Source organism: Pseudorca crassidens, chromosome 17, assembly GCF_039906515.1.
Source record: "Pseudorca crassidens isolate mPseCra1 chromosome 17, mPseCra1.hap1, whole genome shotgun sequence".
NCBI lineage: Eukaryota > Metazoa > Chordata > Mammalia > Artiodactyla > Delphinidae > Pseudorca > Pseudorca crassidens.
In genome coordinates this window covers 28,947,368-28,968,428 of record NC_090312.1, presented here as the reverse complement: position 1 = coordinate 28,968,428, position 21,061 = coordinate 28,947,368, and the positions used below count along the sequence as shown (strand labels likewise).

The 21,061-nt window shown below is 40.3% G+C and overlaps 1 protein-coding gene and 1 long non-coding RNA gene across 2 annotated transcripts in view; one reads left to right on the top strand and one right to left on the bottom strand.

Annotated features, from left to right (window-relative positions):
* PKHD1L1 (PKHD1 like 1) overlaps positions 1–16,156 on the top strand; it is a 152,541-nt gene extending 136,385 nt beyond the window's left edge. The window contains exons 73-79 of the mRNA XM_067711478.1: positions 1,361–1,705; positions 8,184–8,335; positions 8,735–8,881; positions 9,220–9,373; positions 13,633–13,728; positions 13,804–13,944; positions 15,967–16,156. Of these exons, the coding sequence (XP_067567579.1) occupies positions 1,361–1,705; positions 8,184–8,335; positions 8,735–8,881; positions 9,220–9,373; positions 13,633–13,728; positions 13,804–13,937 (1,028 nt within the window). The 3' untranslated portion in view covers positions 13,938–13,944; positions 15,967–16,156. The remainder of the gene's footprint in view (positions 1–1,360; positions 1,706–8,183; positions 8,336–8,734; positions 8,882–9,219; positions 9,374–13,632; positions 13,729–13,803; positions 13,945–15,966) is intronic.
* LOC137209961 (uncharacterized) overlaps positions 1–18,122 on the bottom strand; it is a 30,098-nt gene extending 11,976 nt beyond the window's left edge. The window contains exons 1-3 of the long non-coding RNA XR_010936204.1: positions 17,982–18,122; positions 12,126–12,273; positions 10,530–10,650 (exon numbers count right to left, since the gene is read on the bottom strand). This is a non-coding gene — a long non-coding RNA (uncharacterized lncRNA). The remainder of the gene's footprint in view (positions 1–10,529; positions 10,651–12,125; positions 12,274–17,981) is intronic.
* Between the last annotated feature and the right edge of the window lie 2,939 nt (positions 18,123–21,061).

The following is a 21,061-nucleotide window of genomic DNA, read 5'->3' as shown; positions in this document are numbered from 1 at the left end:
TGCACGTATTTACAGCTTAATTTTCATAAATTTTAACTCTTTTTTTTAAAACGGTGCTTTTGGTACAAAGTACTCTATCGTTCAAGTCAAGAAAATAAAAATTATCTCAACAGGCAGAATTTAATACAAGGAACTGGTTACACAAGTCTGCAAAACAACACCACCACTGCCCTTTTAGAATTATTTTTTTCTGAAATAGCATTGCTTTTAGATAAACATTTTTCTTTGATACTTGGAATGGAAAATAATATCCCTGTATTATGAATCTATACCTATCTTTTTAGATTACCCAAAATGTTTATTATTATCTGTATCTCTGATTCCTTCCATTACTGTGAAGACATGAGAAAGTTAGCTTGGATAAGTGGTGTATGCACCTGTAACAGTAGCTTGAGAGCAGCTTCAATTTATAATACAAAAACACATTTTTCAGATTCACAGAATGTTTAAGCCAAATTGCATCTAGAACTTATACTAGAAGATATTTTTTAAAATGTAGTAATAATGAAATGGCTTCTTAATGCCATTGCCATGAATATCTATTACATTAATAAGAAATTACCTCTTTTTTCTAAGATTCTAATTTCTTTTTCTTAGTAAGCCTCACCATGAAATGTGGTAAGAAGCTACATGTCACATTCCAGTCTTACTATACTGTCAGACTTTGGGCCCAATATGTGTTTGTGGATTTATTATTTCTTGGATGTTGTTTATACTCTGCCCTGAAATCAGTAATATTTATTCATTACATACATATATATGTATATATAATCTCAATCACTTTTACAAAATTCAGTGCCCTAGTAGAATTTGTTTTGTGTTGACCGTTTTCAGGCTGAAATGTAAACTTCTTTTATTGATGTAAAAGCCTTCTGAGATGTTTTAGTATATACTTCATTTGTATTACATACTTTTGTCCTTAGTAAAAATAGAAGCACTGAATCATTTTTCCTTAAGAGATAGCACTGCATAAACTAGATGGCTGTTAAACTTACATTTTTAAATTACCAAATGCCTTTGGTCAAGGCTTTAAAATTCTGAAAATATAAATAGTGTTACAACATAGGCTCCTGGTTCATAATTAGATTTTATTTCTCATTTGTACGTGTCTATAGCTAATTGTTTTTTAAAATAAATTTCATGTATAATTATTAATGGTATTATTTTTTAAATTGACTTTAATTTTGCATGTCAGTTCTATAAGTGTTTTTGTTTTTAATATGCACATTTTCCTATGAAAGAATGATAATGTTGAACTTTTTTGAAATTTCCTAGATTTAAACAAATATTAAATACTGCATGGTAATTATGATAATGTAAATAAATTTAACTGTGCTATTTTGGCTTTTTTCGTTCATAGAGCAATTCCTTCCTAACCTGAATTCCACTGTCCTTGGTGAAAACTACTTTGACAGAATGTACCAGATGCTTTACCTTTTGGTTAAAGGAACTATACCTGTTGAAATCCACACCACCTCAGTCATATATGTCTCTTTCCAATTACCTGCTGTAACAGAAGATGACTTTTACAGTTCTCATAATCTGGTTAGAAATCTTGCCTTGTTCCTAAAGATATCAAGTGACAAAATCCGTGTCAGCAAAGTAATACGAGGGGAGAGTCTGCGAAGGAAGAGATCCACGGGACTCACAGTTGAACTGGAGATTGGAGATTCTCCCCCTCAGTTCATAACCAGTGACACTACAGGTATGAAAAGTAGACATTTGAGACAGAGTAATGTAATTCAAAACCACATCCATAAATAACCCTATCAAGGCTTGGTAAACCGGGCCTCAGGAAATCCCACCAACCCCACATCCTGAACCCTATAAGGGCCTAGAGACCCTTCTCCCTGCTCTACTCCCAAACTATTTTTAATTATGAAGGAACTTCAACCTCTGTTTTGTTATTGTAGCAGTTAATTACTTCAAAAGAAGGATTTGACCTAACATAAAAGATCCTAGAGGTGACCTAAGGAAGTGACCTTATAGCTGAGAGATTAAGGGTGAAAGGAGCTGGTCAGTGAAAAGTGGGAGGTGAGAGGCTGGAGGCTGAGGAAGTAGTTGGTGAGTTTGGTACATTTGAAGAACTGGAATGGACCCAATATGTCTGCAGCAAAGGCATCAGGAAGGACAAGCTGCCAGAGACAAGGCTGAGAAGGAGGCAGATGCTAGGTTGTGGGAAACCACAAGAAGTTCTCCCCTTTGTAAGCGAAGAGAAGGACAGTGGATGTTTTCCTAAGGGACATAATAGACGATTCTGAGAGGTCGAGTGGTGGGTTAGATTTCCAGAGTAAAGTCACATATTTATACTAACAAGTGCAAATGTACCAGAATATGTTGTCTTTAATTTCTATGATTGACCTAATCAGCCTTACCAGCCATCACCCCTTTCTCTGTCCCTCACTCCTCATACCCTATTTCCTTTTTTAAAAAATTTATTTATTTATTTATTTTTGGCTGCATTGGGTCTTCGTTGCTGCGCGTGGGCTTTCTCTAGTTGTGACGAGCAGGGGCTACTCTTCGTTGCAGTTTGCGGGCTTCTCATTGAGGTGGCTTTTCTTGTTGCAGAGCACAGGCTCTAGGTGCATGGGCTTCAGTAGTTGTGGCATGTGGGCTCAGTAGTTGTGGCTCACAGGCTCTAGAGCACAGGCTCAGTATTTGTGGTGCACAGGCTTAGTTCCTCCACGGCATGTGGGATCTTCCCAGATCAGGAATCGAACCTGTGTCCCCTGCATTGGCAGGCGGATTCTTAACCACTGCACCACCTGGGAAGTCCCTCATACCCTATTTTCTAGGTATCAGAGATAAAAATAAGCTCAGCTATCCCATCAGAGGAAATTTTGTTGGCTTAAATTATGATTTCCTTAAGGTGACTCAGTTTGGTTGGGCATTTGGGTAAATGTTCAACCCTTCAGATTTTCTTCCTCTCCATCTGTTCAAGTTGGTATCTGAATACCAAGGGGCTTTCCTGACCTCAGGCCCTCTTGTTGCCCTCTTGTCTTCATAGTCTTTGCGACAACATAGGTGGTCTTCTCTGCTCTGTATCAGCCTCTCTTGTGGTGCAACTGAACTTTTCTGGCCTCTTGACATGGAATTGCATCCCCATCTGCTAATTCCCAACTGTACCGTTGTCTCTAGTGGTCAAGCACAAGTACTCTCACCTAGGCATACCCCTCTCCAAGAAGACGAGATCTGGGTCTCTGTCAGAGGAATATTACCATCCAGCTAATGAAGCTTAAGATAAAAGACCCTTTACTTGTACAAGTCCTGGGAGGGGCTTTAACTTTCAAGGCCCTGGGAGAAGGGTCCACTTAATAATGTGGTCAAATAGTTGACTATTACTATAAAAGTTGCACAAATAAGACTTGTTCATAAAGAGAGCCTCCACACTGTATAAATTTCAGACTCAGAAAATCCTGATCTACCCTATTCCTGTCCAGCATCTTTTTCATTAAACTCCCAGGCTCTCTTATGTGTAAACTTAGGTACTGGGTGAAGTTCTCATCTTCTGCCACTGGGGGTCATCACTCATTTCTCCAGGAGGTTTGCTTCTGAGCTTTAACCCCATGCATCTGCCACATTGCTGTTCTGGAATTCTACCAGTTAGGCAGGCAGTAGGTTCTTTCCTTGTGGCGATAAACCTGTGAAAAGTCTTGCATGAATGGAATGAGGTGCTCATCAACTCTCTTTGTTGAAGGAAACAGGAAGCATAGGCTTGTGCTGCAACCAGATCTTACAGTGATGTTCTCTGCCCAGTCACAGGTTACTTTCCTTCGTCAAACTTGTATTTCCTTGTAGCTACAGAATCAGGGCTTTGGGCTCAACATAGTCTGTTAATTTAGTCTATGAGTTGTAGCAGGTCCATGCCATATATATAGATTGCGCACTGACCCTTAGAAATCCCTGGTAAACTCTTATTCAAACATAGTTTTGGAAGTTTTAGCCACAGCAATCAGAGAAGAAAAAGAAATAAAAAGAATACAAATCGGAAAAGAAGAAGTAAAGCTGTCACTGTTTGCAGATGACATGATACTAAACATAGAGAATCCTAAAGATGCCACCAGAAAAATACTAGAGCTAATCAATGAATTTGGTAAAGTAGAAGGATACAAAATTAATGCACAGAAATCTCTGGCATTCTTATACACTAATGATGAAAAATCTGAAAGTGAAATTAAGAAAATACTCCCATTTACAATTGCAACAAAAAGAATAAAATATCTAGGAATAAACCTACCTAAGGAGACAAAAGAACTGTATGCAGAAAATTATAAGACTCTGATGAAAGAAATTAAAGATGATATAAATAGATGGAGAGATATAGCATGTTCTTGGATTGGAAGAATCAACATTGTGAAAATGACTCTACTACCCAAAGCAATCTACAGATTCAATGCAATCCCTATCAAACTACCATTGGCATTTTTCACAGAACTAGAACAAAAAATTTCACAATTTGTATGGAAACACAAAAGACCCTAAATAGCCAAAGCAATCTTTTTTTTTTTGCGGTACGCGGGCCTCTCACTGTTGTGGCCTCTCCCGTTGCAGAGCACAGGCTCCGGACGCACAGGCTCAGTGGCCATAGCTCACGGGCCCAGCCGCTCCGCGGCATGTGGGATCTTCCTGGACCGGGCCACGAACCCGTGTCCCCTGCATCGGCAGGTGGACTCTCAAGCACTGTGCCACCAGGGAAGCCCCCAAAGCAATCTTGAGAACGAAAAATGGAGCTGGAGGAGTCAGGCTCCCTGACTTCAGACTATACTACAAAGCTACAGTAATCAAGACAGTATGGTACTGACACAAAAACAGAAATATAGATCAATGGAACAAGATAGAAAGCCCAGAGATAAACCCACGCACATATGGTCACCTTATCTTTGATAAAGGAGGCAGGAATGTACAGTGGAGAAAGGACAGTCTTTTCAATAAGTGGTGCTGGGAAAACTGGACAGGTACATGTAAAAGTATGAAATTAGAACACTCCCTAACACCATACACAAAAATAAACTCAAAATGGATTAAAGACCTGAATGTAAGGCCAGACACTATCAAACTCTTAGAGGAAAACGTAGGCAGAACACTCTATGACATAAATCACAGCAAGATCCTTTTTGACCCACATCCTAGAGAAATGGAAATAAAAACAAAAGTAAACAAATGGGACCTAATGAAACTTCAAAGTTTTTGCACAGCGAAGGAAACCATAAAGAAGACCAAAAGACAACCCTCAGTATGAGAGAAAATATTTGCAAATGAAGGAACTGACAAAAGATTAATCTCCAAAATTTACAAGCAGCTCATGCAGCTTAATAACAAAAAAACAAACAACCCAATCCAAAAATGGGCAGAAGACCTAAATAGACATTTCTCCAAAGAAGATATACAGATTGCCAACAAACACATGAAAGAATGCTCAACATCATTAATCATTAGAGAAATGCAAATCAAAACTACAATGAGATATCATCTCACACCAGTCAGAATGGACATCATCAAAAAATCTAGAAACAATAAATGCTGGAGAGGGTGTGGAGAAAAGGGAACACTCTTGCACTGTTGGTGGGAATGTAAATTGATACAGCCACTATGGAGAACAGTATGGAGGTTCCTTAAAAACCTACAAATAGAACAACCATATGACCCAGCAATCCCACTACTGGGCATATACCCTGAGAAAACCATAATTCAAAGAGTCATGTACCAAAATGTTCATTGCAGCTCTATTTACAATAGCCAGGACATGGAAGCAACCTAAGTGTCCATCAACAGATGAATGGATAAAGAAGTTGTGGCACATATATACAATGGAATATTACTCAGCCATAAAAAGAAGCGAAAGTGAGTTATTTGTAGTGAGGTGGATGGACCTAGAATCTGTCATACAGAGTGAAGTTAAGTCAGAAAGAGAAAAACAAATACCGTATGCTAACACATATATATGGAATCTAAGAAAAAAAAAAAATGTCATGAAGAACCTAGGGGTAAGATGGGAATAAAGACACAGACCTACTAGAGCATGGACTTGAGGATATGGGGAGGGGGAAGGGTGAGCTGTGACAAAGCGAGAGAGAGGCATGGACATATATACACTACCAAACGTAAAATAGATGGCTAGTGGGAAGCAGCCGCATGGTACAGGGATATCGGCTGGGTGCTTTGTGACCGCCTGGAGGGGTGGGATAGGGAGGGTGTGAGGGAGGGAGACGCAAGAGGGAAGAGATATGGAAACATATGTATATGTGTAACTGATTCACTTTGTTATAAAGCAGAAACTAACACACCATTGTAAAGCAATTATACCCCAGTAAAGATGTTAAAAAAAAAAAAAAAAGAAATCCCTGGTAAGCCCTTACATGTATTGGAGTCCAGTATTTACCACACTAGCCACTCAGATGTCCAAAGAAACTGTGATTTATTTCCTATATGTGATCTAAACTGCTTCACACACAACTTCTCCCACTCTCTACTCCCTTAAAGCAGTTTTTTCTTGTTAGATTTGTCCAGATATAGGCATAATACAGTCTAAGAACATGGAAATAGGGGCAGGAGGAAGGACAGATCAATGGCCTGTTTCCCAGACTTAGATTGAGGTAGGGTTTGAGGTCTTGAGGAGAGGCCTACAACCTGGCAAGGGGTGACATCACAGCAAAGTATTGGGAAGTGGCAAGAAAGATGTGCATGTATTCATAGTAATACTCCTAACTCCCCACAGCCTTCACATAGTGTCAGGAGATCCAGAAGTTCCCAGATGTCCTAGAAAGCAGTTACTTAAGTACTGAGGGGACCTCTGGTTAAAGAGTCATGTCAGGAATAAGAGCTCTTCAAGTTAAGGTCTTTGGTTTCTAGAAGGCAGTCGGCAGAAATGGATGCCTTCACACATCCAATGGCCAGAGAGAACCTGTTAGTGCAGCCTGGTCAGACTGGCCACCCTGCACCGAAAACCAGTGAGGAGAGGTGGCAGTAGTAGTGTATGGACGTGAAGCTCCTTTGTACTGCTGCTACGTGAGCCCGCCTACCTGGGAAGCCATCTTGCAGGAGGAGAGTGTGTGGAGGGAGTGGCGGGGGGAGCCCGCTAGACTGCCATTTACCCCAAAGAGTCTGAATCAACCGAAGAGACCTTTCCAAGGGACAGGGACTGAAATTCCCCAAGGGTGTGATTTTCAAAGTGTCACGTGAAACCTGCTGCCCAAGAGCGTTGCCTCCTTCTTCCCGAGCGCACTAAGCTTCAGGGCTTAGCCTTCATGGAAGAAACTCAATGATTGAAGTCCGTAAGGCATGACTCTGGATGTAGAAGGTGCTAGAATCGTAGGAACAGTACACCAAAACATCCTGGCTGCGGTTTCTTAAACGATCACTCTGACTACACTGTATGGAACGGAGTGCAAGAGGGAGAGAATGGATACAAGAAAGCCAGTTTAAAAGCTGTTTTAGTATCTCTGCTGCTGATGGGTTAACTAGGATTTGCGCAGTGGAGGCAGATTTAGAAATTGAGAACTGATTAAATGGTGTGCGAGAGAGGTGAAGTAGAAGAAGGGTTCAAGCAAGAGTTCCAGGCTTCTGACAAAAGGAGTACAGCGTGTAGAGGTGTCCCTTCATAACATAAGGAGTGTTAGGGGGGCAGTAGGTTTAAGAGGAACTGCCAAGCTAGAAAAAGGGAACAGAAACTACCTACCATGTTAGAATTAACCTTGAAAATTGTCAATGTCCAGAGCAAATAACAATTTTTTGTTAGTAATTTAATGCTAACGTTAGCAACTGATTAATTCATACTATAAATTCGATGATGTTAATTATCCTTCCATTCCACAATTAACATTCTATTTTTAAAAAGTGATATGCGATGATAGACATACATGATAGTACTTCACTTCTAAACAAAAGATGACATAGGAAAGTAGTTTTCTCAGCATGCTCTCACTCATTTTTCTTGAATTTATTTTATCTACCTTTGTTTTTTCTTTAATTCCAGCTTAAGAAACATATTCTACTGAGTTTTTTATTTTCCTGACCTCCTTAGTATGACTTAGGCATGTTTAGCTCATGTACAGTTAGAGAGCTGTAAAATTCTATAATTTGGATGGAGCAAGCAGCACAAACAAAAACGAAAGTGAGGTATTCTCACATGCTCCCACTATTCCATATTCTTATAATCCTCATGTCATAACACTGTTTCCTCATAGGTCACATGCTGTTATCTGAACTCCAAGAAACTGCTGCTTCTCTTGGACAAGCTGTAATTTTAGGAAAAACCAGTAGTATCCTTGGATTTAATATCTCTTCCATGTCTATTACCAGTCCTATCCCCAGCCCAAGTGATTCTGGCTGGATTAAGGTAAGAAAATGTGACTAGAAAAATGCATTTTAGCTATTTAAAACGTTGCTTATTTCTTATTTTAACTATTTTTCTATTTCAATACAATAATTTAGAGGGCATGTCTTTCTAATTTATTGTTGATTTTTTTTTTACAGTATTACTAAAATGATAAAGTAGTTGAAAAAGGAGCATATCTTCTAAAAATTATGTATTGGTATAAAATGTGCTTTGCTTTGACTATTTACAACAATGCTTCATAAGTTTGCTCTAGAGGAAATATTATAATAATATTGACTTAATGTATTAAACATACTTCTAAATAAACAATGATATAACATTTAGCCTGGCTAAGATGAGTTTGCTACTGAATGTAGTTTATCATATGAAAACCACTTCATCACTCATGACCATTTACAGGTGGCTGCCCAACCGGTTGAAAGGTTTGCATTTCCTGTTCATCATGTGGCCTTTTTGTCCTCGCTGTCAGTGATCACTCAGCCGGTGGCAACACAGCTGGGACAGCCATTTTCTCAGCAACCTTCCGTAAAGGCAGTAGATTCTGATGTAAGTTATAACTCAAAGATTTATTTAAGTGGAAGAATTAAGCTATAAATTCTGGAGGGTGAACCGACTTCACTAATCCTGGTAGACTGGCAACCTAAGGATTGCACTGCGTTTTCCAACTTGGACTAATATCTATGACTATCACCTTTTACTGTTTTAAAAATGTTTCTTTTCAGTGAACTTGCTCCACTGCCCAAACTCTTTGTGCAGGAAAATGAGCTTCTATAGATCTAAAATTTGAAATGAGGCATTAAAAAAAATAAAGTTCCAAATATCTTTCTTAAAAAAAGCATGGGAACAGGACAATTGTTATAATTCTCTACTATTGTTTTCTTTAGGGTAATTGTGTATCAGTTGGGATTACTTCACTGACTTTGAAGGCCGTACTAAAGGACTCCAGTAATAACCAAATCAGTGGTCTTAGTGGAAACACAACAATTCCATTTAGCAGCTGTTGGGCCAACTACACAGATCTTACTCTTCTTAGAACAGGTGAGTGTACTATTTTGGTTCCTCACATATATACCCAACTTTGGGACAATTATAATTTGCTTTTAATGAGCAAAGCAGTCTATACTACACTGGTCAATAAATTATAGAAATCAAAATGTCTGGCTTACAAAAATACATTTAATATGCAAAACAAAGTGAAAAATAAAATAAGCAATTAAGGGAATTAAAACAGGTAACTTGGGCTTCCCTGGTGGTGCAATGGTTAAGAATCCGCCTGCCAATGCAGGGGACACGGGTTCGAGCCCTGGTCCGGGAAGATCCCACATGCCGCGGAGCAGCTAAGCCCGTGTGCCACAGCTACTGAGCCTGTGCTCTAGAGCCCGCGAGCCACAACTACTGAGCCTATGTGCCACGACTACTGAAGCCCGCGTGCCTAGAGCCCATGCTCTGCAACAAGAGAAGCCACCGCAATGAGAAGCCCACACACCACAACGAACAGTAGCCTCTGCTTGCTGCAACTAGAGAAAGCCCGTGCGCAGCAACAAAGACCCACCACAGCCAAAGATAAATAAATAAAATAAAATAAACAGGTAACTTGAGGATGTACATCAAAATTATATCATGATTCGTATTTTCTTCTTTATCCACGTGTGTACTTTTCTAAATTTTCTCACTATGTGTGTATTACATTTATAATAAGAAAACTTAATATGTAGATTTTTCAAATTCAAGAAAAGAAAGGATAATATAGTGTCATATAATTTTAATGGCCCATGCAGGAGTTCAAAGTTGGGCTGGAAGGTGGGTTCTAGTCTTTCTGAAAGCCAATGCAAAGGAGAAAACATGAGCATTACCATGATTCACAGTCCTCTGCAGATAGACCAGTTGCTGTGGAGAATCACAACTTGCTCTGAGGTCAGAGCAGATGTCTCCTATGAGTTCTCATGAAGTATACTCATGATATCGCCAACACGTAAATACGTGATATCTTCAACAGTAAATACAGTCATAACTTCCACAGTGAGGTTTCTTATATTATCTTCATGTGGATTGATGGCATAACTCCAACTGGTAAAAGCCTTTCTACCAAGGCAAAAATATGTCCACAAAACAGGTCTCTACTAATGATAGATTATTCAGTATCGAAAAGAATGAAATACACCATGAGAGAAAACAGCCTTATGATGATGCTTACCCATGGAAGGCAGAAAAAGCAGGTCATCAAGGACAACACAGAGCCACTGGATCAACCTCCTCTGAAATTCAAACAGTCCCCAGATTTAACAAATTTGACCTCATCATTAAATAGCTACAAACTGAAAAAAAAAGAGAAGAATGAAATAGACTCCTTGTACTGGAGACAGGCCTCCATTAATCTGTTTACCTCAACCTTTATAGGCCCTAACTCCTGCAGAAGTTTTATGGTGGTCCTCACTCTTCTAACCACTGTTATTTCAAACACACACACACTACAGGTCAGAATAAAAGCCAAAGTAAAGAGTAAGAGAAGTTAAAGAATATCTAACAATAATCTGGGGGGTTTTTTTCCATAAGAACTAAATATCAAAAGCCAAAATCATTCCAAAAGAATTTTTTTCTTATTTGTTGTTTCCTCGTGCTTTGATGATGCCCTACACCAGAAAAGTTTGATCTGCCTACTGGGCAACAATATCTCAACCTAGAGTTTGATGGGAATCCAGTGGCAATGAGTTCAACATTGTGCTCTGGGACAAGTACCTGAAGTGTCCAGTAAGCCTGGTGACTAAGGACAGAGCCTAATTCGTTAACAGTCAGCCTAAATGGCGGTAGGACTGGGAGCCTTTTATGGGAAATGAGGAACTTGACAAGAACCCTGCCTGAGAGAAGGTTACCCACCTCCCCAGGAAGGTGGACTCAAGAGGTGCACAGTGACAAAGACCCAACCTGAGGATCAAGGTCTCCAAACTACCACTTCCAAAGGCAATGTTCCACAGTAACGAGGGTCACTGGAGTGCTGAAGCAGTAATGTAGGTTTTGACGTTTTTATGATAACAAAATAGTGCTCTCCTTTTATCCAGTATATTTTCTTTAAGAGTTCAAAGCTTCCCTTGGAGTGTCTATCTTATTTGCTATGGAGAACAGTCATTGTTTCTAATTCCCTTCCTTCCTTCCTGCCTTCCTTCCTTCCTTCCTTCCTTCCTTCCTTATTTCTTGCTTTCTGTCTTGCTTTTTTTCCATCAAGTGTAGGGTTTCAGTTCTCTGGTTGTGTATAGTAAGGAAGGTCAAATATAGTCATCTCTTTATTATTTTTAAATCAATTAGCCGGTTTTTAGATTAACTGTAAAACTGCAGTAACAACAAAGCAAATGAATAAAGCGTCTTGTAACACTTTCTAGTAGGTATCCCACTTAATTACTGCACTGTGGGAAATCCCCTTGCAGATTAGGTGAGCCTGACCCGTGTGGTACCACACCCTCTTCTACTTATAGCTCCATACAGAGCAAGGCAGGGGCCACTGGGTAGAGAAGGCATGGGTCTCACACAGAAAATAAAAATGTGAGAATTAGGTAAGAAAAAAGTGCAAGAAGAAAATAAACAGCTGAGACTGCATCTTTTGAGCAATCTGGATTCAAATAATATTACTAAAGGATAATAACATTGGGGACACGTTTATTTAGCGACCTATGTGATACACAGCGCTTGTTTCAGTTTCTAATGCTACTTAACAAACCAGCCCTAAATCTGATGGCTCAAAACAACAACGATTTCATTTGCTCACAATAACGAGGGTCAGGAATTTGGGATGGTTCACCTCTGTTGGATGATGTCTGGGCCTTCAGCTGGGATGGCTTGCTTGGAGTCGTGTCACTGAGGTTTTGATCTTGGATTTTGGCCGAGTTCTTCACTTCTCCTCCATGGAATGGCCTCTCCACTAGCCTACCTTGGCATTCCTCACAATACTGCAGGAGAAAAAAACATAAAAACAAAGCAAAAATATCTAAATTCTTCACACATCAAAATCTTTAAGAAAATATATACCTGCCACAAAAATTCAGTTTTTTCAAACTGAAAAAAAGGAAAGACTTAAAAACACCATTGCCATGAATTGTAACAGTGGCAGAATATTCTACGGAACAATGTCTATCCACCTTGAAAGTTATAGAACGCATTCCTATAGAAAGCACAATGTGGTCAATACATTGTCTCCTGAAAAAGAAAAGACGAATGAAAACAGAAATTTTTTTTTTTTAAGATAATAGAAAAAAAACAGAAGAATGAAAACTTTGGAATTATGCCAAGTATGGCACCTTCTGCTCTGTATGGTAACTACTTTTTTTTTTTTTTGGCAGTTCATTTTATTTTTATTTTATTTTTTTTACATCTTTATTGGCGTATAATTGCTTTACAATGTTGTGTTAGTTTCTGCTGTATAACAAACTGAATCAGCTACATGTATATATATATTCCCTCCCTCCCTATCCCACCCCTCTAGGTGGTCACAAAGCACGGAGCTGATCTCCCTGTGCTCTGCGGCTGCTTCCCACTAGCTATCTATTTTACAGTAACCACTATTAATGATAGCAGTAGTCCAAGAAGAAATTACGTCATGGAAAAATATATTGGTTAACTGATATTCAAAACTATGGGAAGATTTAACATATGGATTAAGAAATATTTAGATGCGTGTTTCACACTCTAAATATATCTAGCATGTGTTTCCTCAAGCTTGTCTACCTTGGGTAAAAGGAAAGGGATCACTATCTTGCAACACGCAAATAGCATCTGACTTAAAGCAAATGTGGAAAACAGTTAAAAATTGCTGAGTCTAAGTCGAGGGCATATGGGTGTTTGTGGTACCATGCTTTCAACTCTTACGTTTGAAGTTTTTCAAAATAAAAAGTTCAGTATCCATCCCCACCTACCCCAACTGAGGCTGCAGCTTCTTCACTTCTCAGTCAAGTGTATGGGGATCAGACAGAGGTTCAGCACCCTCACCTCCCTTCCCTACTGTCCTTCATTTCAAACAGCCTCTGGGCACTAGGAAAGAACCCCTAAGAAGTAGGTACTGATGCTGCAGAAAGAAAATCTACCCAGAGTCCTCATGCCCATAGTTGTTGGGCAGATAGAACTCTTCTGACTCTGAGACCCTCTCTACACTTGTTTATACTTTAATTTATTTGACTCAATTTCCAAAAATACTTCGTTAAGGGTTACACAGTATTTGTAATGTAAGTCGATGAAAACCCAACTGGAATTGTACGAAAACAAACAAATAATAAAAGGAAGTCAGACACTGTGATGATTTTTTTTTGCCCTAGGAAAAAATTTTAAGATTGAATTTATCCTGGATGACATCGTTCAGGTGGAGTCCAGGACTTTCAGCCTAGCCGCGCAGTCTGTCTCTAGCAGTGGCAGTAGCGGCAGTGGCAGTGGCAGTAGCGGCAGCGGCGGCGGCGGTGGCAGTAGCGGCAGCGGCAGTGGCAGTAGCGGCAGTAGCAGCAGCAACAAAAAAGTGTCTACTGTGGGCACAGCTGCCCAGATAGTGACTACAGTAGTTAGCTGTCTGGTGGGAAGAGTGTTGCTCTTGGAAATATTTACGACTGCAGTTTTGATTTTGAACTGAATTCTCGGTAAGCACAGTTCACTTTTTCTATGTTTGTCTACACATACTGAGGTACCAGAAAATGTTTACTAAATAAAGACTGAGTGCAGCATAGCACCACAGACAGAGAGACACGATCTCAGCCATTGAGAAAGTTAGAGCTTCGATGGTAGAGACAAGACCACCCTATGGAAATGTTATTCACACTGTAGGATGGCGTATAAGAGTGCGGGGGAATGAGAAATGCAGGTTACATCGGACTCTTTCAGTTGCAAAGGGCAGAAGCTCAGCTCCAATTGGTAGCTCCAAGCTCAGCAATAAAGTGAACTCACTTAATTGAGAAGTCCAGAAGTAGTCTGATTTCTGCCACAGTGAGAACCAAGGGCTCAAATGACATCATCTAGAACCTGTGTCTCTCCGTCTCTCAACTCCATTCTTCTTGGTGGCAGATTCACTCCCAGGCAGACTCTTCATCAGGCGCCCCAACCCTCATGGTACAGGTACCACCAGCATCTTCATGTTTACAGTCTACTGGCCCAACAGCTAATCCAGAAAGAGCAAACCTCTTTCCCAGCACTTCAGCAAAAGTCCCAAAGCTATGTCATTGACCTGGCTTGGGCCACATACCCATTCCTGAACCATTCGCTGTGGCCACGAGGTGCCGTGAATTTGAGATGGGGTAATAATTTAGAAGAATACTGAAGTATTTCAGTAGTAGAAGCCAAGACTAGATTTTAAATTTAAAAATAAAGAAGGTCAGGATGAAAGGAAACAATAAGGCTGGTTCTGGGAGTAGCAGAACGACTGGAGGCTGGGGCTTCAGGAAGAAATAATCTGTTCTTCCTTCCTCATGGTAGAAACTAATTAGAAACCAGCTGTCAAGGGAGAAGGACGGTTTGAAGAGACCCAGCCCTGGCCTCTTAAAGCTAATATAGCAGGGTGGGTTTGGAGCTGAGGGACGAAAGGTAAAGACCAACACACAGTTATTGTATTTTAATGCCTGTTTTCCTGTCTCCAGAATTCTAATAAAAGTAAAACTTGTTGTCTATTTTATAATAGCGTGATAGGTATTGCTTAAGTTCATTTGTTTCTTCCCAGAAGCATTAAAATATAAGGTATAAGTACTCCTTATTATATATTTGTTCATTTTGTGTTTCCTCATTAAATGCATTTTTTTCCTAATTATCTTCACTGACTTTCTTCCTACTCGTACTTGACAACTTTGGGATTTTACAAAATTCAGAAAATTCTATTTTCAAGTCATTAGTAAATGATATTCTTCTTAGTGTTTTTTAGGACATTTTTTCCAGATAAAAAGTTAATCAACAGCTTCCCCTTTGCTACTAAATAATCTATCATTCTTCAGTTAAGACATAAGAAGACTTAAACACTATTGTCTTAGTCCTTTCAGGTTGCTATAACAAAATACCAAAGACTGAGTGGCTTAAAAACAACAGAAATTTATTTCTCACAGTTCTGGAGGCTGAAGTCTGAGGTCAGGGTGCCAGCATGGTCAAATGAGGCCCCTCTTCTGGGTTGCAGACTTGTCACTGTATCTTTACATGGTGTAAGGTGGGGGTTCTGTGGGGTTGCTTATAAAAATACTAATCCCACTCATGAGGGCTCCACCCTCAAGACCTAAGCACCTGTCAAAGGCTCTACCTCCTAATACCATCACATTGGACATTAGGCTTTAAAACATATGAATTTGGGGGTGGGGCATGTTCAAATCATAGCCCATTGATGAAATGAAATTATGGGTTTTTTATAACTTTGCATTCTGAATTAACAGTATTTTACTTTTAAGAGAGTTATGAAATTACACTAAATAAAATGACAAAACTTGAATGTGAAAAATACAATATATAAGCACCACTATTCTCTCTCCATGTTACCACACAAAAGCACATTAAATTGGTAAACTCTGAAATACTAAGTTTTGCCTTATTAACCATACCATGAAATATTAGAAAAAGTTAAAATTAATAAAACATACTTTAAAATCACACTATATTTTCTTAAAAATATTTGTATTGTTTTCGCTTTTCAGGAAGCGACTGAAGTGCTATTCTGAAGAACAGGTTGAAAACACAAATACAAGAACTGCTTATTTAAGAAGTGTTTTGTTGCACAATAAAAAGTCTGTAGCATTTTCAAGAAAATATACTAAAAATATTTTTGTAATATATAAAATGTATTACTTAGTTTTAATCACAAAAATCAAATTTCTTCAAAATACAAATTTCTTTTGATTCCTTATGATTGTATGTACTTATTTCATCAAAAAAAAAAAAACTTTTAGAAATCTTTGATTTGTAAGCAGATATACCACCTCCAAGTTGCTGTACCAACAAATCATGAAATACTTTAAATAGTTGAAAGAGCTTTCTAGTTTTGACTTAACTTCTTTAGATCAGATTGGAAGCATTCTGAATTTTTGTATGTACCGGGGGATCTGCTTTTCTCTATCCATTCATAAGACTCTAATTTTCATAGATCTAAGCCATTTTCATTTCTAAGGATTTTGGAGAAATGAGATTGTTTTAGACGATCTCATTTCAGATTGTCTAAATTGCTGTTTTTCAGATGCACAGGAATTCTAGATTATCCTAGATTTCTGGGCCTGCCAACACTGGCCAGTCGTCTAAGAAGAGTTTCATTGGTGTCCCTTGTTTGAACAAGTCCAGACTCCTCTGCTTACCCCTCCTTCCCACTCAAAACTGTCACTACTAAGAGTGTGACCTCCTGCAACCCAAGGCTACACCAGAAGAGATACTTATTTTCAAGAGGATAAAATTAGGGAATGCAAAAAAAAAGCCACAAATTAATGTAGCTAAACTAACCAAAAGCTCTCATACTATAAAAATTGGAAAGAAAAGTTGAAAAAGAAAAATTGAAATAGAAAAGTCTAAAGGAAATGCTATATTTAGAGGAATAACCCCAATCAAAGCTTTGTGGCCATGTCCTGAGCAAGTAGAGTTGGTATTCACAAAAGTTACCTTCCAGCAAGTGACACTCAGGAAGCATTTGGAACAGCTGAGAGAATTCAACGAAACCCAGAGCTTTTTCTACTGTGTACCGTTTCCTAGAATGCTCGCCCCAGGTCATTGTTAACCTTGCTTAACAAAAAATTATTAACATTTACCATGTAGTAAATCCAAATATCTTTGTAGATATTTGGCATTTTGTTCAGTCAAACAAACATCTATTTAACATTTGCTAGATACCAGGCATTCTAGTGAGACTGCAAGGAATAAGATGCTGTCTTCACCTTCCAAGGATCTACAAGGTAGTTGAGGAAATAGTGGTGGAAAAGGTGATACACAAAACACAGAGATACAGTATCGTATGTGAGAGAAAGAGACATAGGGTGCTGTAGGGGCACAGAGGAGGGGCACGAGCATCCTGTGTGGATGGAGATGGACGAGGGACAGATTGCAGAAGAATATGATGCCTGAGATGAGTGGTAAGGAATAAAGCATGAGATTAGCCAAGGAAGAGTGTCCTGACAGAAGGTGTGGGGGTGAGAACAAAGGCTGAAATACCATTAGATAGTGAGTTCCTTGAAGGCAGTAAGGCTCTTCCTTAGTAAGCATTTCTCTTGCCCTCTTACGAAATGTCTGGCACTAGTAGACGCAGACTCACTGTTGCGTGGATGAATGAAGCATGGAGCACGGGGGAATCAAGAAGCCGTCTCGTTACTGGAGCACCAGTACACTCCCTCCAGTGGGAACAGCTTTCATGTCCAGAGAGCACAAATTAGTCCACACCACTGGTTAATTGAGGACTCTCATACTTCCCTGCGTTCCAACCTTAGAGGTATGGGGAGGAGGACAGAGAGACCCAACAAGAAAGACTTAAAAATCAAGTTTTCTAATGCAAATTCAGTTTACTCTCCATTTCAGGACATTTCCTTTCACTGAGAAAACTAAATTCCAAGAACTACAATTGTAGCATCTATGGAACAAATTCCTACATTCGGTTTCTGGGAGATGCAAAAATATTCTTCACATCTGAACACTGTGAAAGCCACAAAATTGGCCACTATCTGTAGTCCTTCCTTACCTCAAGTTTTAATTCAGTCCACTGGAAACTTCTTGTCAGAAATTTTCCATTGGGGCTTCCCTGGTGGCGCAGTGGTTGAGAGTCCGGCTGCCGATGCAGGGGACGCGGGTTCGTGCCCCGGTCCGGGAAGGAAGATTCCACATGCCGCGGAGCGGCTGGGCCCGTGAGCCATGGCCGCTGAGCTTGCGTGTCCGGAGCCTGTGCTCCGCAACGGGAGAGGCCACAACAGTGAGAGGCCCGCGTACCGCAAAAAAAAAAAAAAAATTCCATAGATTTTTAATAAAGAACTTTTCAAACGTAACAGAGCAAGGGCTTGTGGGCCTGCAGCACAAAAAGCCAAACTCTGACAGGGGATGTTTGCTGCAAAGTAAGGATTTATTTGCAGGGTGCCAAGCAAAGAGAAAGGGCAGCTCAAAAGACTCCCAAACTCCTTGATGGCTTTCAAACAAGTGTTAGGGGAGAGGGTCTTAGGATGCCTGATCAGCTCCAGGACATTCTGGCTCATTGGTTGGTGGGGAGGTGATGTTTCCGGAATCTCATTGGTCGGTGGCTCCAGTCAGTCTGGGGTGTATGTGCTTGTAGTCAGCACGTAGTCACCATCCTCCACTGGGTGGGGGGTGGGGGTCTTAGTTTTTACTAAACAACTCATAGATATGCATCTGATTGTTATTTATTGAGTGCAGCGAAAAATGACCAATTTGTGTACAGTGAGGTTTTTGTTTTGTTTTGTTTTGTTTGTGGTACGCGGGCTTCTCACGGTTGTGGCCTCTCCCGTTGCGGAGCACAGGCTCCGGACACACAGGCTCAGCGGCCATGGCTCACGGGCCCAGCCGCTTCACGACATGTGGGATCTTCCTGGACCGGGGCACGAACCCGTGTCCCCTGCATCGGCAGGTGGACCACTGCACCACCAGGGAAGCCCTGTACAGTGAGTTTTTATAAACAATATTGTGGCATATTCTAGGGACTTTCCTTAAAAGATGGCTATCATGCATCCCTTTGCCCTTCTGCATCCTTTCCTGTCTTTCCTGCCTAATGGAGCAAGACGTCTCCTTGCACCAGGAAAACAAATGCCAGCCCCTTTGGGGAGGGTATAGAGAACTCAGGTAAAAAGAGTTTGGGCCCCTGACCATACCAGCCTTTGCTGTTTCAGGGTTTCATTGCTACTCTGCCAGAGTCCTAAGCCTAACTGATACATCTCCTGGTTTCATCAGATTCCTGAGGTGGCAAAACATGGAAGGAACAAGAGCATAGGGAATTCATCCTTTCTACAGGGGAAGGTGGGCAGAGGCAATGCCAGGGCAAGGAAATTGTTTCAAATAGCTCATACTTTTTTTTTTTTTTTTTTTTTTTTGGCTGTGTTGGGTCTTGGTTGCTGCACGAGGGGTTTCTCTAGTTGCGGTGAGCGGGGGCTACTCTTTGTTGCGGTGCGTGGGCTTCTCACTGCGGTGGCTTCTCTTGTTGTGGAGCACAGGCCCTAGGCGTGTGGGCTTCAGTATTTGCACCTCGCAGGTTCTAGAGCGTAGGCTCAGTAGTCATGGCGGCACGGGTTTATTTGCTCTGTATCATGTGGGATCTTCCCGGACCAGGGCTCGAATCCGTGTCCCCTGCATTGGCAGGCAGATTCTTAACCACTGCACCACCAGGGAAGTCCCAGCTCATACACTTTTGAAGTTATTATCTGTATCCTCCAAAACAGAGATGCTTAAACCTTGATCTGAATCCATGTGTATTTGGTTTGGGAAACCCCTCAGAAACCATTGGAGGGGAACTTCTCAGGTGGCCCAGTGGTTAAGAATCCACCTGCCAACGCAGAGGACACGGGTTTGATCCCTGGTCCGGGAAGATCCCACATGCCGTGGAGCACCTAAGCCCATGTGCCACAACTACTGAGCCTGTGCTCTAGAACCCACCAGCCACAACTACTGAGCCCACTTGCTGCAACTACTGAAGCCCGCCTGCCTAGAGCCTGTGCTCTGCAACAAGAGAAGCCACCGCAATGAGAAGCCCGCGCACCGCAACGAAGAGCAGTCCCGGCTCACCGCAACGAAGAGCAGTCCCGGCTCGCCGCAACTAGAGGAAGCCCGTGCACAGAAACAAAGACCCAACACAGCCAAAAATAAATAACTAAATTTAAAAACATTAAAAAAAAAAAAAAAAAGAAACCATTGGAGGGTCACACCCTTCTTCCATTCTCATCAGTGGACATTTTCAGCTTCCTCAGGTTGCCACCAGCTGACAAGAAGTGTTCAATCTCTAGTGAAAGAAACATAAAGATTTATCCCTGCCAACTTTGCCTCCCCAGAGAGTAGCTACAGGCACAATGTGTAAGACCAAAAAAGAAGGGGCCTGCTGTCAGCGTTATAGTAGGTATTGATACTCGAATACTTGTGGGCAGTCTGCCCAGCTACAAACCTCTTACCACATTAGTTGCAGGCTCTGATACACTACTCTAGTTATTATGATCAGATCATGCTAAAATTAGAAAGCTCTTTAGGAAAAACTGTTCTTCCAAGAATTCTGTTTACCCCTGACAAGCTGATTTTATTAGGGAAATTCCTTTCAGTTAAGGGCTGTGTGTTCTATTGATTCCTCTAACATGCTTAGCACACACTGTGCCCATGGTAAGTGTTGAGTAAACTGTTTAATTAAGCAAGTGAATAGACAGCATGATGAAACTTTTCCTCTATGAGATTTTTGAGATAAAGAAACCCTACCAAAATATAACAGAAATTGCACTTTACCTTGACTTACTGCCTTAACATTTCAAATAACAGTGTATAAAATTCACACCCAGTTAGAGACCACTAGTTACGATTGCCATGGTAATGGGCTCTGTGCCTGTGAGCAGAAAAAAATAATTCCTTTTGGGCAGGATACTTATGAGTGTGTCTGGCTATGTGGCAAGATATTTTCCTTTGGTTTTTCTTGAGAGTAATGTATGTATTTAAGCAGATGATCCTTTATACATGTAAATTCTCCCTAGGAAGAGAGAAAATAAATAAGTTCTTTATACTGAAAACTTCTAGGATGATTATAATATGGATTTAATTCTCACTTATAAAGGGTTTAATTTCAAA